We start from the raw sequence: 12,974 nt of genomic DNA on the forward strand, positions 1-12,974 counted from the left end.
ATACTCCTGCTGTCAGCAAGTGACTTTACTTCTTACTTGACAGAAAGATTGCAGCTAACTGAACTCTTCTTTCAGTTCCCATTCTCCACATCCTAAACCTTCTTTTATCTCCCCCCTTTCTTCCTTCCTTTCTGTCGAATAAGAAAAGATAGTTTATTTTTTTCCCATGTTAACCCGACTACATGTATCTTCTATCCCATCCTTTCCTGCCTTCCCAAAGTACATCCCTTCTTTCTCCTGCAAGTTCAATCTTACCATTTCCACTGATTCCTTCTTTGACTTAAAAAAGATCTAGGGTGCAGCTAGGTGGCACAGTGGATAAAGCACCAGCCCTGCATTCAGGCAATCATTGTGGACTTATTGTCTGCTCTGTGCCATGCACTAGGGATACAAAGTCAAAAAAGAAATAACCCCTTCCTTCAAGAAGCTTGTTAGGAAAAACAGCATGTAAATATGTTAACAATGAAAGAATGAATATTATAATGAGAGGTAGGCTTATTCTAATCTACCTAGTTGCAGTTCATCATATAGGAGACTCCTTCTCCTGCCTTTGGGTGTTTGCCCAAGTTTGGAATCCCTCAGGAGCAGAGGTGAACAGAGAGGGATTCCAAACTTGGGCAAACACCCAAAGGCAGGAGAAGGAGTCTCCTATATGATGAACTGCAACTAGGCCAGTGTTGCAGGAATGGAGACTGTAAGAAGAGTACTGGTATATAATCTACCTGGAAAGGTAAGGTGCAACCAGAGTGTGATTGGTATAAAATCCAAACAGAGGATTTTGTATTTTCAGTTAGTCAATAGGGAGATATTTCAGCAGGGAAATGTGCTTTAGGAACCTCACTAGCCCCTGTGCAGAGGATAGATTGGCAAGGAGAAAGACGAGGTACAGGGAAGCCAATGAGGGGGTTATTGTAGGAGTTCGGGAAATGAAGACCAAGATTATGATAATGGCTATGTGAATGGAGAGGAGGAGGAAGATGAGGGAGATTTTGAAAGAGTAGCATCAACAAGAATCAACAACTGATTTCTAACTACTCGCTTGCTGGACATTTCACTCTGAAGTCACATCATCATGTATAAGACATGATTTTTCTTTCAAAGTCTACCTTTCCTCCTAAATTTCTATTTCTGGCCAAAGCTCTGCCATAATTTTTCTACTCAGCCAAGTGTAATGATTGGATTGACGCCACTTGCTGGAGAGTTACTGTAGGAAAGCTCCACCATGAGGAGAAGGCATCTGAGGGCAAGCCATGCGGCTTTTCTTTGGCGTCAGAAGTGATGTTTGCTCTTGGGTACTGTCTATCAAAGCTACCAGCCAATTCGCTTGGAGCTGTGTGTGTGTGTGCGTGTGTGCTCATGTGGAGGGGATGGTCCCAGTTTCACAGGAGGCTTGTGGGATGAAGAAGGGGTAGTTCTCTCTCTTTTATCAGGACACTCGTGGAGAGTGGAGCTAAAATGCACTCTCCCTTTGATAGATAGATGAATCTAGGCCACTTTCTCTCTTCACCAAATTCTTATTCTCCTTAATAAATGTTTAAAAGTCAACTCTTGCTAAAGCTTCTAATTTAATGGCGACCACTCATTAGATATTTTAGATAGATTAGCTAGAATTTTAGCCCCTTACACAAGTTCAAAACCTAAGAGTCCTCTTCAACTCTTCATTCTCACTCATTGCCCCATATCCAATTGGTTGTCAAATCTTCTCAATTCCACCCCCTCAACCTCTCCCACTCCAGTCCCCATTTCTCTAGTCACAGAATGCCCATACTAGTTTAGACATTTCCTGAACTGTTGCAGTAACTTACTAAATGACCCCTTGCATCCAGTTTCTTCTCTTTCCAATCCATCTTTTATATAGTTGTCAAACTTATATTCCTAAAGTACAAGGAGTCTTCATTTCCCTTCTCAAAAAGATTTAGTGGCTCCTCATTGCCTTTATGATAAAATACAAACTCATTTGTTCAGCATTTAAAGTCTTTCACAGTCTGACTTCAGTTCACATTTCCATTTCCATCCTGATGATACATTACTCTCCTGTGGTACTCTTTTTTTTTTTTGGTGGGGCAATGAGGGTTAAGTGACTTGCCCAGGGTCACACAGCTAGTAAATGTCAAGTGTCTGAGGCTGGACTTGAACTCAGGTCCTGAATCCAGGGCTGGTGCTTTATCCACTTTGTCATCTAGCTGTCCCCTCCTATGGTACTCTTAACTCCAGCCAAATGCTTCTGGCCTGTTTGCTGTCCCCATAATAAACAGCATTTTGTCTCCTGTTTGAACACAGGTTAAACCCTTGCCTGGAATGCTCTCTTCTTCACCTCATGAAATTCCTAGTTCCTTTCAAGGTTCAGGGCCCTTTCCTGATCCCAATGTACTCTCCTCTCAATCAGCAGCTAGGTGGCACAGTGGATAGAGCACTGGCCCTGGATTCAGGAGGACCTGAGTTCAAATCTGGCCTCAGACACTTGATACTTATTAGCTGTGTGACCCTGGGAAAGTCAGTTAACCCCAATTGCCTCACCAAAAAAACCAACAAAACAAACTATATATCTAAATATCTATCTATCTATCTATCTATCTATCTATCTATCTATCTATCTATCTATCTATCTATCTATCTATATCTTCTGTTCATTTCTCTCTGGAGACGTCAGATCTCTGTAGTAGAATCCCTTGAAGTCAAGGACTGTCTTACTTTTGTATTCATAGCCCTTCTTCTATCCCAGCACATAGAAGATGATTAATCAGTGCTTGGTAGTTGAATATCATTGATTTTAAAAGCATTGTAGTAGGGCATACAAAGACAAAATAAAACAGCCCTTGCCTTAATAATGTCACTTCTCTTGACTTCATAACAATGTACTCATATGTTTCTGCTCCTGCCTCTCTAACCACTTCTTTCCAATCTTTCCCATCTCTTCTTCTACCTGTTTCCTTATTGTGAAGCTATTCAAAGACTGTCCCTGACCCACTTCTCTGAGTTCTTCTCCTCCTTGGTAATCTCATCCATTTTCATAGCTGCAGCTTTCACATCTATGTGGATTACAGCCAGATTTGTATACCCACAGACAGACACACCCCTGGACACACACACACACACACACACACACACACACACACACACACACACACACACACACACACACACACCAGACTTGAATTTTTTAGCTGCTTCCTGGGCATCTATCTATACCAAGTTGTTTTCCCAGCACTTCGACTTAAAATCTGTTTCTGACTTATTTATTTCATGTGATTATTAGTCTAATTACCCTGAATCAAAGCAGTGCTATCTTAGATTCCTTATCTCTTAACTCCTCCTCACCCCCTTACAAGCACATTCAGGAAATCATTGGATCCTTTCAGTTTTTCTTCCACTCCAACCTTAAACATCAACTCTCAAAACTCCCCTACTCTCTGGCTGTCCAAATTCTATTCATCCTTCCAAATCCAGTTCAATCTATTTTTCTCTGTGAAATCTTTTTAGCACACAGTAACCTTTACATCTTCTAAACTTCTTTAGCACTTATTAGCTATGCAATTCATTTGGCATTTACTCATGTTCTATTCTGGTAAATCTTGGCTTATTACCTAAATGATAAAATTACCTGTCCCTCTAATCTTTTCCCCTCCATCGTCAACTTAGGACAGTGCATTGTACAAAGTACATATGTTCAATACATTTTTGTTGTTGATTTCTGTTCATGTTCACCTAGGTGACTAAGTGGCATAATGAATAGAGTGCCAGGCCTGGAGTCAGGAAGACCTGAGTTCAAGTATGGCCTCAAACACTCACTAGCTTTGTGAACCTCACTGAGCCAGTCACCTGACCTCTGTTTCCTCAAAATGAGAATAATAGCACCTACCTTCCAGGGTTGTTGTGAGGATCAGATGAGGTAATAATTGTAGAGTTCTTAGTGCAGTGCCTGACACATAGTAAAGTGCTAAATAAATGTTGGCTGTCATTATTATTATTATTTTCATACAAATTTGATTTGCTCTTTTCTACTTTTTTTTTTTGTGTGTGTGAGGCAATTGGGGTTAAGTGACTTGCCCAGGGTCACACAGCTAGTAAGTGTTAAGTGTTTGAGGCCGGATTTGAACTCAGGTACTCCTGACTCCAGGGCTGGTGCTCTATCCACTGCGCCACCTAGCTGCCCCTGCTCTTTTCTAAAAATGAGTTTATGAGGTTGTGAAGAATATGAAATGAGACTGAAAGGGAGAGATGTGGATATGAATGTGATACAACCTCTCTTTAATAACTACATAATATAATATTTTTAATTGATTTATCTTTCTCTTCCATCATTTGAGATCTTGTAACTAGTAAAACCATAAAAATGTATTTTACTATAAAACTTAGAAGCCTAAAGAATATGAAATAAAGACCTTGTTGTATTCTTTTTTATCTAGTTGTCACCTCTGACTAAGGAAGAGCAGACTGCAGTACAGCAACTACAATCCCATTCAACATGCCAGACTTCCGAAGACATTGACTTGCATAAGACAACTCTAATGTAGTTTTCTAGCATGGGTTTTTGTATGTACGTGTTTAATATTTTGTTTTCTGTTTGTATGCTCTCTTTATTTTGAAAGGAGAAAAGAACAGTTAGCACTATTAAATCTAGAAGGAAACCTGAAATAATATATTTCAAAGAACTGTTAGGTTATATGTATGTTGTGTGAATTTCCATTTACATAATTTGTATAAGTCTGTATCAGCTAATTAAGATTCAGTCCAATTTTAAAAATACATGCATACCATTCTAATTCATGGTAAGAAAACAGGTTAATGAGGGGCAGCTAGGTGGGGCAGTGGATAGAGCACCGGCCTTGGAGTCAGGAGTACCTGAGTTCAAATCCGGCCTCAGACACTTAACATTTACTAGCTGTGTGACCCTGGGCAAGTCACTTAACCCCAATTGCCTCACTAAAAAAAAACAACAACAAGAAAACAGGTTAATGGCTAAGATAGTATATATGGGAATTCTGAGGGGGAAATGGAGGAAGATACAGAGGGACCATGTGGAAGTTCATAGGACAAAAGGCTAAGAAATCAAGAGATGATCAAACTTTAAAAGTATCTGTGGATGAATAGTTTTTGCTCCAGGTGAATCTTTCCATCTGCTTTCAGTCATTCAACAATAACATTTATTAGGCACCTAGTATGTGTGTTATTATGCTAGATGTTTTCCTGATTTTATGTACACACACATTTTTAGGAAAGTATTATTCAATAGTGATATTAAATAGTTTGATGGAAAGGCCATTAGACCAATCTGATTACTTGAGTTATATGCCCAATTTTGCCCTGACTAGGTTTGTTATTTCTGGGCAGTCACTTAAGATATCTGTGCTTCAGTGTCTTCATCTGCATAATGAGAATAATATACCCGTACCAGCTTACCTCACTAGGATATTGTGAGAATAGTCATTCAATCAAGAGAAAGCATGGATGAAGGTACTTCTGAAATTAGAGGAAAAAGGATATTTATCATCTCTATTATTTTTTATGCTTAGATTTCACTGGTGCAAATAATTGTTTGTACCCAAGTGGCTGATTATGGCCTAATTGTGACTTAGCGACCTTCTTGTGTAATACAAAGTATAACTGAAAAGATATATGAGGTATATCTGAAAAGATATCAAACTGACTTCTTCTGTGACCCATGAAATTTCATTTTGGTCACCCCACGTCTAGCCTGGCTGCTGTTGTTTCCCATAAGCTGGTGCCCATGGTCTCTATAATGTTTCAGATCCTTGCTCTTAAGGAGACAACATAAACATATATGAAAATATACAGCACAGGGGGCAGCTAGGTAGTGCAGTGGATAGAGTACCGGCCCTGGATTCAGGAGGATCTGAGTTCAAATGCGGCCTCAGACACTTTACACTTAATAGCTGTGTGACCCTAGGGAGTCACTTAACCCCAATTGCCTCACCAAAAAAAAAAAAAAAAAAAGGAATTTTGCTTTGCTTTATGTAGCTTTTTGTGTGTATCATATAGAAATAGAAATACCAAATAGAAAACAGTTACTGTGCAAAGGAATGGATGAAAGTCAAGTCAGATCTTAACTATTGAAACAAACTGACCAAAAAAACTCATTTTCCACCTTCTCAGCCCAGCATGTTAATGGAATTAAGGAGGACTACATGTAGACATTAAAGTAAAAATAATTTTCTGTACTCACCACCGATGTAAGACAGTGGCCAGGGTTAAGTAATTATTACATTAAAAAGACTCTTGTGATGCTTAACCACAAGGGGGCATCCAGAGCAGGGAAAATACCAATCCTCCTTTGCTCTTCCCTAAACAGAAGCCAAATATCCTCCATGGTTCTTTGGTCTTCCATCTGCCCTGGTTTCTGGATCTTGTAAAGGACAGAGAGGTCCCTGTAGGCCTCTAACACTACGAAAACTTTTATTTGAAACCATTTCCTTTCCCCTAAACTCACTGAAGGAAAAAGGGCTGGGAAATGACCTATTTGTATTTATACCTTATAATTATCGGAGCCCTCAACTGATTGAGCATTCATTTGAGGGGTTTCATTTGGAGTAAATTTGTGCAGTGAAGCAATGTAGTTGAGATGGATATTATAGGCAGATAATGGCAAAGGGAAGCTGGGTTAGCAGTGGATAATTTTTCACTTTTATGACATCAAGAACATCAAGCTTTATTTAAGAATTAGAAAAAATAATCAACATCTGTGCTAAAAATCCACTTTGAAATATTTAAATCAAACATTTCTTTACATAAAAAGAAGAGTAGAACTATTATATCCTTGCTATGGGGCAGACTGCCAAGAGAACCAAGGCCACAGAACTGCTCCAGGTAGATCCTATTAAAAATAGATTTCATATTGCTCATTACAAGTTATCAAGCCTTTGTAGTAGTAGGGAAACTCAGATCATCAACAGATTAGTACAAAAACAGTATAGTGTAAGAACTGAGAAACGAATGTAAACAATAACAAAGTACAGAGAAGGTACAATGGTTTATTGAATTCATTACTGGGAAGTGATTGACTATGTCAAGTTTCATCGACAATGGGCTAAGGTTTTATCAAATCTGAAATAAAGATATTTGTATTGATAACCTATAGATTTAGGATATATCTAGATATACACTCACATACACATATGTATGTATATTTGTATGTATGCACATGTGTGTTTTGTATGCTATATATTTAGAATATACACACAGACATCTACTCAATCAGAAATCTAATTACAAAGAATATTATGTAAATGGAAGGAAAGACACAACTAATAAAATCTACTACCTTTTCAGCTTCTTACTATAGTTTCTTACTACAATTCTTGATGATTATTTGGTCTGGTGTGAATGTCAGTGTTTTGTTGGAGTGGATTTGTTGAGGTTGGAGTAGAGGGGTGGGGCTGCCTCCTGTTCAGGCAGCCATCTTGGCTGGAAGTCATCTTTATAGTGTAAAGATTTACGTATGTCATCTCCAGAACCAAATTTTAAGGTCCTGGAAATTTGGAACCGTGTCCTATACTTCTTTGCATTCCCTAATGATGAGCGTCTCTGAACTCAGCCACTCTGGTCTTCAGGTGAGCTGGTTCTCAGGTGATGGTCCATAAGTGGGCCATAGCAAAGCTGGTTTGGCTTTGTAGAACCTGCCAGAGCTTGCACTCTCCTAGCATAGGTTTCTTGATCCCCTTTACCTTCTCATTCTTATGTCTCTGAAACATCAGAGAAAGACTTTAGTGTGGGATAGGCTTTTGATGAGTCTGATAAGACATAAGGCTATTGATTAACACAAGTTGAATGTCAGCATCCCAAGGGAATAAGTTTTTCCAGGTCAGCAGTTTTCTAAATGTCTACTTTATTTTCTCCTCTCATCTGCTTTTTTTTTTTTTTTTTGGTGGGACAACAAGGGTTAAGTGACTTGCCCAGGGTCACACAGCTAGTAAGTGTCAAGTGTCTGAGGCCAAATTTGAACTCAGGTCCTCCTGAATCCAGAGCCAGTGCTTTATCCACTGTACCACCTAGCTGCCCCCGGAATAAGCTTTTCAATAATTTATACCTTACCCTCTTCCAGAAAGATTTGAGACAGCTTGAAAAATTAAATATCTGAAACAGGACAACTTGAATTTTCTCTTTTTGGGGGGGGGGCGGGGCAAGGGGGGTTAAGTGACTTGCCCAAGGTCACACAGCTAGCAAGTGTCAAGTGTCTGAGGCCGGATTTGAACTCAGGTACTCCTGAATCCAGGGCCAGTGCTCTATCCACTGCGCCACCTAGCTGCCCCCTACAACTTGAATTTTCTAAAAGCACATACACATACACACACACACACGCACACACACACACACACACCCCACATAATAAAAATAAACAACAAAACCAAATAGCCTGAGCAAATGTTACCAGGTACCTGAAATTGGTTCATTACTGAAGCTGAGCACTAAATTTAGTTCTGAGTATTCTGGCAGCTAAGATAAAAAGGGATACATGTTGACTTATATATTTCTTACTGTCTGATTAAAAGAAAATGTGCAAGTTTTCTAATAATATGCAGCCCACTGGGATCCTTATTTCTGGACTGAGGAGCCCTGTTTCTATTTGAATTTGATGACATTGGTGTAGGTAGAGTAAAGGAAAATTTACTTATCTGTTCAACTGTCTCTTTCAAATACCAGACATCTCTAGGGAGCTGTTGAGAAGTATAGGATTACAATCAATTCATAATGAGTTCCTGAAGTGTTGATACTCTATGTTGCTAATTAATGAAGAATCTATGTGCTTTGGAAATCAGCTATGCTAAAGGCAGAAGAAAAATCCTGTTATGAAGGTTTTGAAGCACGACTTGCTCTTAATTGAAGCAAAGTAACAGCCCACTTCCATGTAGAAGTGGAATACAGGAGTACCTGTGGATAACATTAAATACAAATACAAGTGCTCTGTTTGGCATTCAAAGCCCTTCTTAACTTAGCCTTCTCCTGCTTTTCCAGTCTTACACCTTACTCCCGAACACATACTCTCCAGTCCAGTAACATTGGCCTCTTCCATGAACAAGACACTATCTCTTTGCTCTTGGCATTCTCTCTGGCTGTCCTTCAAGCCTGGAATGCTCTCCCTTCTCCTCTGTCTTACTGACCTCAGTGGCTTCCTTTAAGTCTCAACTAAAATCTTATCTTTTATTGGAAGCCTTCTCCAAACTTCCTTAAATCTAGTGCCTTGTCTCTGTTAATCCCTATTTATCCTGTATATAGCTTTTTTTGTATGTATTTGTTTACACATCTTCCCCATTAGATTATAATCTCTTGAGGGCAGGGACTGCCTGTTGCCTCTTTTTCTGTCCCTAGTATTTAGCACAGTACCTGGCACATAGTAGGTGTTTACTGTTTGTTTATTGATTAATATTTTTCCTCAAATGGCAGCTTTGAATCTGCTCCATAATATAGACAGTATTTGGTTGAGATATCCAAGTACTATAACAGTATGTAACCTGGTTCAGAATTTTGAGCCCTGAAAAGATTTAAGGGAAAGTGCTAATGATCTTCCATATCAATCACAAAAGAATCTCAACATAGCTCTGTTACAGCATCTAATTTTTAAGTAGAATTGCACCTCAGTGGTTCCACCAAGAAAAAGTAGCATAATGAATTGACCTAAAGGTTTTGGTTATTTAGTATTGTTCATTTAAATAGAATGGGGGCAGCTCATGGCGCAGTGGATAAAGCACCGGCCCTGGATTCAGGAGTACCTGAGTTCAAATCTGGCCTCAGACACTTGACACTTGCTAGCTGTGTGACCCTGGGCAAGTCACTTAACCCCCATTGCCCCGCAAAAAAAAAAAAAACAACAACCAAAAAACAAAAAACCAAACCAATCCAAAACAAAAAACCAAAAAAAATAGATAGAATGTTAGATTTTAGGGGCAGTTAGGTGGTGCAGTGTATAGAGCACTGGCCCTGGATTCAGGAGTACCTGAGTTCAAATCTGGCCTCAGACACTTGACACTTGCTAGCTGTGTGACCCTGGGCAAGTCACTTAACCCCCATTGCCTCACCAAAAAAAAAAAAAGAATGTTAGACTTTGAAATAGTCTCAGAGATAAACCAGGCCAGTCCTATATATCAAATACAATGATTTTAGTTTTGATATAGTTGGTGCTTAGCCAACAGGTATGACTGCTTCTTAAGTCCATTTCTAGTTAAACCTAAAATTATCCTCTGCATTAATAATATATGTCTTTCTTTTTCCACAACTGTAAGACATACATAGATCAATGCATTTCAGAGCTATACCACATAAAAAGGAGATGCAGCTTATTTGTACATTCTGAGATTCTAATTTTATGTCATTAATTCCTGTCCATTTAGATTTTAGCAATAGTACATGCCAGACTTCAAAAAAGCAGTAATAGCTCCACTTCCATGTAGATTTTGTCCTGTAGCTATTTCCTATCCAAAGACTTAAAAACTAATGAAAGAATAATAAAGAATTACTGTCTTATGCAGTTATTTGATACCCCCACCCTAGAGATAGAACAGAGAATAACAGTGATCAGTAATTGAACACTTATGTTTTCAGACTTCCTTGCTACTTGAGAAAAATATTAGATGAAAAGACTCAATTTGTTAAAATTGTTGAGGAAAGTAGTATAGAGTTTTACAGGGACATCTAGCTAGCAAGTGCAATGGTTCTATAATTTGGGAGAAAATTGAGAGTTTTCATTTTGGGTGTGATACACACTTGGAGTCTATCCTGAAGGAACTATACCTATGAAGTTATTTAAGCTAAATAATTTAGCAAGGGTTGGTTAGGGTTGTATCATTTGGTACACGCAAAAGAACTTCTGCTGGAGACTTTTTCAGCTTTATGTTATTTGACTGGGTGTTAATGGAGTGAAGTTATTGGATCCCAACTAGGAAGAAGTCTGAGATCTACAAAATACAGAAATTGACCCAAGACCACATAGTTAAATGAAATAACTTGTTTGTGGTGACCTTTGTATTTGACAAAAGCCTTAGATCTCTTGAAAGCAAGTTTAGAACAAACCCACCTACCACGAATTTATATTAAGGAAGCCAAAAATTTAAGAGCAAGGAAGTCTGGTGAGGGACTTAAGGGATAAGGCTAGCAACAAACTTCATGTAATCATGTGACCCTAATGAAATTCGTTTTGTTTTGTGTTAGGGACTCGATATCGATGGCTCATTTTAGTTAAATTCCATAAACATTTATTGAGCTCCTACTGTGTATAAGATACTGATCAACATAGTTACTTTCTTTTCAATTCTGTATACCCCTTTGTCAGCTTGTTAGGAGATTGCTACACAGTGGAGGGTACTCAGTGTATTTTGATAATGAGTCTATGTGAATATGGAAACCCTGAGGAACTATAATAGTCTGTAGTCCAGCTCCATTAGTCCTCCTGTGAGTAAGACTTCTGGGCCTCAACTACTGGTCCAAGGAAAAACTTCATCTTCATGGGAAAAATCTTGGGACCTTGTTCAACTGTCAGGAATAGACAGGGTTAGGGAAAGTTGCTCTGAGGCTATAAGGTTGCTAAGGACATCAGTTGCTAATAAGAATATGTCTAGGGTCAGCTAGGTGGTGCAGTGGATAGAGCACCGGCCCTGGAGTCAGGAGTACCTGAGTTCAAATCTGGCCTCAGACACTTAACACTTACTAGCTGTGTGACCTTGGGGCAAGTCACTTAACCCCAATTGCCTCACTAAAAAAAAAGAAAAAAAGAATATGCCTAAGACTACTCTACTTAAATTCAGCTTGTGACTCAACCTTCCAAACACTGAGGGAATGATGGTACCCTCTCACTGTCCATTTATCAGTGGAAACTTGTTCTAGAATTCCTCTTTTAACCATATTGTGGGCAACAGTGTTCCCAAATTTATATTCAGTATTGTCTCTGCTTGCTAAAACCATAGCTTCTCAGTGGGATCTATTATTTATTTGTTTATTTTTGTGGGGCAATAAGGGTTAAGTGACTTGCCCAGGGTCACACAGCTATTAAGTGTAAAGTGTCTAAGGTTGGATTTGAATTCAGGTCTTCCTGAATCCAAGGCCAGTGCTTTATCCACTGTGCCACTTAGCTGCACTCAGTGGGATCTATTATAATAAAATAAATGTTAAGGGATGTGATTTGTACATTTATTTACTGGAATAAATGGAAACAGGATAATGAAATTTCATTTTTAATTGCTAAGTTAAAATTTTTAATTAACAAATTTGAGTTTTCGGGCAGCTAGATGGCACAGTGGTTAAAGCACTGGCCCTGGATTCAGGAGGACCTGAGTTCAAATCCGGCCTCAGACACTTGACACTGTGTGACCCTGGGCAAGTCACTTAACCCCCATTGCCCTGCAAAAAAACAAAACAAAACAAAACAAATTTGAGTTTTCATTCAATATTAGCAATAGATGTCTACATCTGAAAGGAAAATTTGACCAATATTCCTAATCTTTTTTTAATGATTTTTCCCTCATTTTTCTAGAACTGTACTCAACATGATACTGATCAAGAGATAATGCAGATGAATGTGAAAGCCACAAGCCTAAGCTATGGAGTTGGAAAGAGCTGAAGTTAAGAAAAATGGAAATAGTAAGATGTACAAAACAGGTCTTGTTTAATTTTGATGCATGGAATGGGCTTTATCTCCTCCATGTGCCTGGAAGCTGTTATTTTGACAGTGGTGACATGGTAATAAATGTGTTGTAAAAGTTAGCTATTTGTAATGTGTCCATTAAAACTTAAAAAAAAGAAATCTGTAAGCCATCTAAGTACTGTTTTTAACTACATCGTGTTTTACTTTTGTTTCCTGGGAATTGATCTAAGTTTTTTATTCAATTAAGTAGATACTCAAATGAGAAAAGAACCTGAAATGTTTCTTTGGACCTTGAAGTCAGAAGGCTTTAAGAGTTTAGTAGCAATATTAGTCCTTAAGTTACAATATTTGAGAAATACATTAAACCTCCCCAGTCTTAATTTTT

General features: G+C 38.5%; 1 protein-coding gene across 1 annotated transcript in view; it reads left to right on the forward strand.

Annotated features, from left to right (window-relative positions):
* SKA2 (spindle and kinetochore associated complex subunit 2) overlaps nt 1-12,610 on the forward strand; it is a 51,490-nt gene extending 38,880 nt beyond the window's left edge. Inside the window, 2 exon segments of the mRNA XM_043964172.1 lie at nt 4,407-4,537; nt 12,479-12,610. Of these exon segments, the coding sequence (XP_043820107.1) occupies nt 4,407-4,514 (108 nt within the window). The 3' untranslated portion in view covers nt 4,515-4,537; nt 12,479-12,610.
* The last annotated feature ends 364 nt before the right edge of the window (nt 12,611-12,974 follow it).

The sequence above is a fragment of the Dromiciops gliroides genome, chromosome 4, assembly GCF_019393635.1.
Source record: "Dromiciops gliroides isolate mDroGli1 chromosome 4, mDroGli1.pri, whole genome shotgun sequence".
NCBI lineage: Eukaryota > Metazoa > Chordata > Mammalia > Microbiotheria > Microbiotheriidae > Dromiciops > Dromiciops gliroides.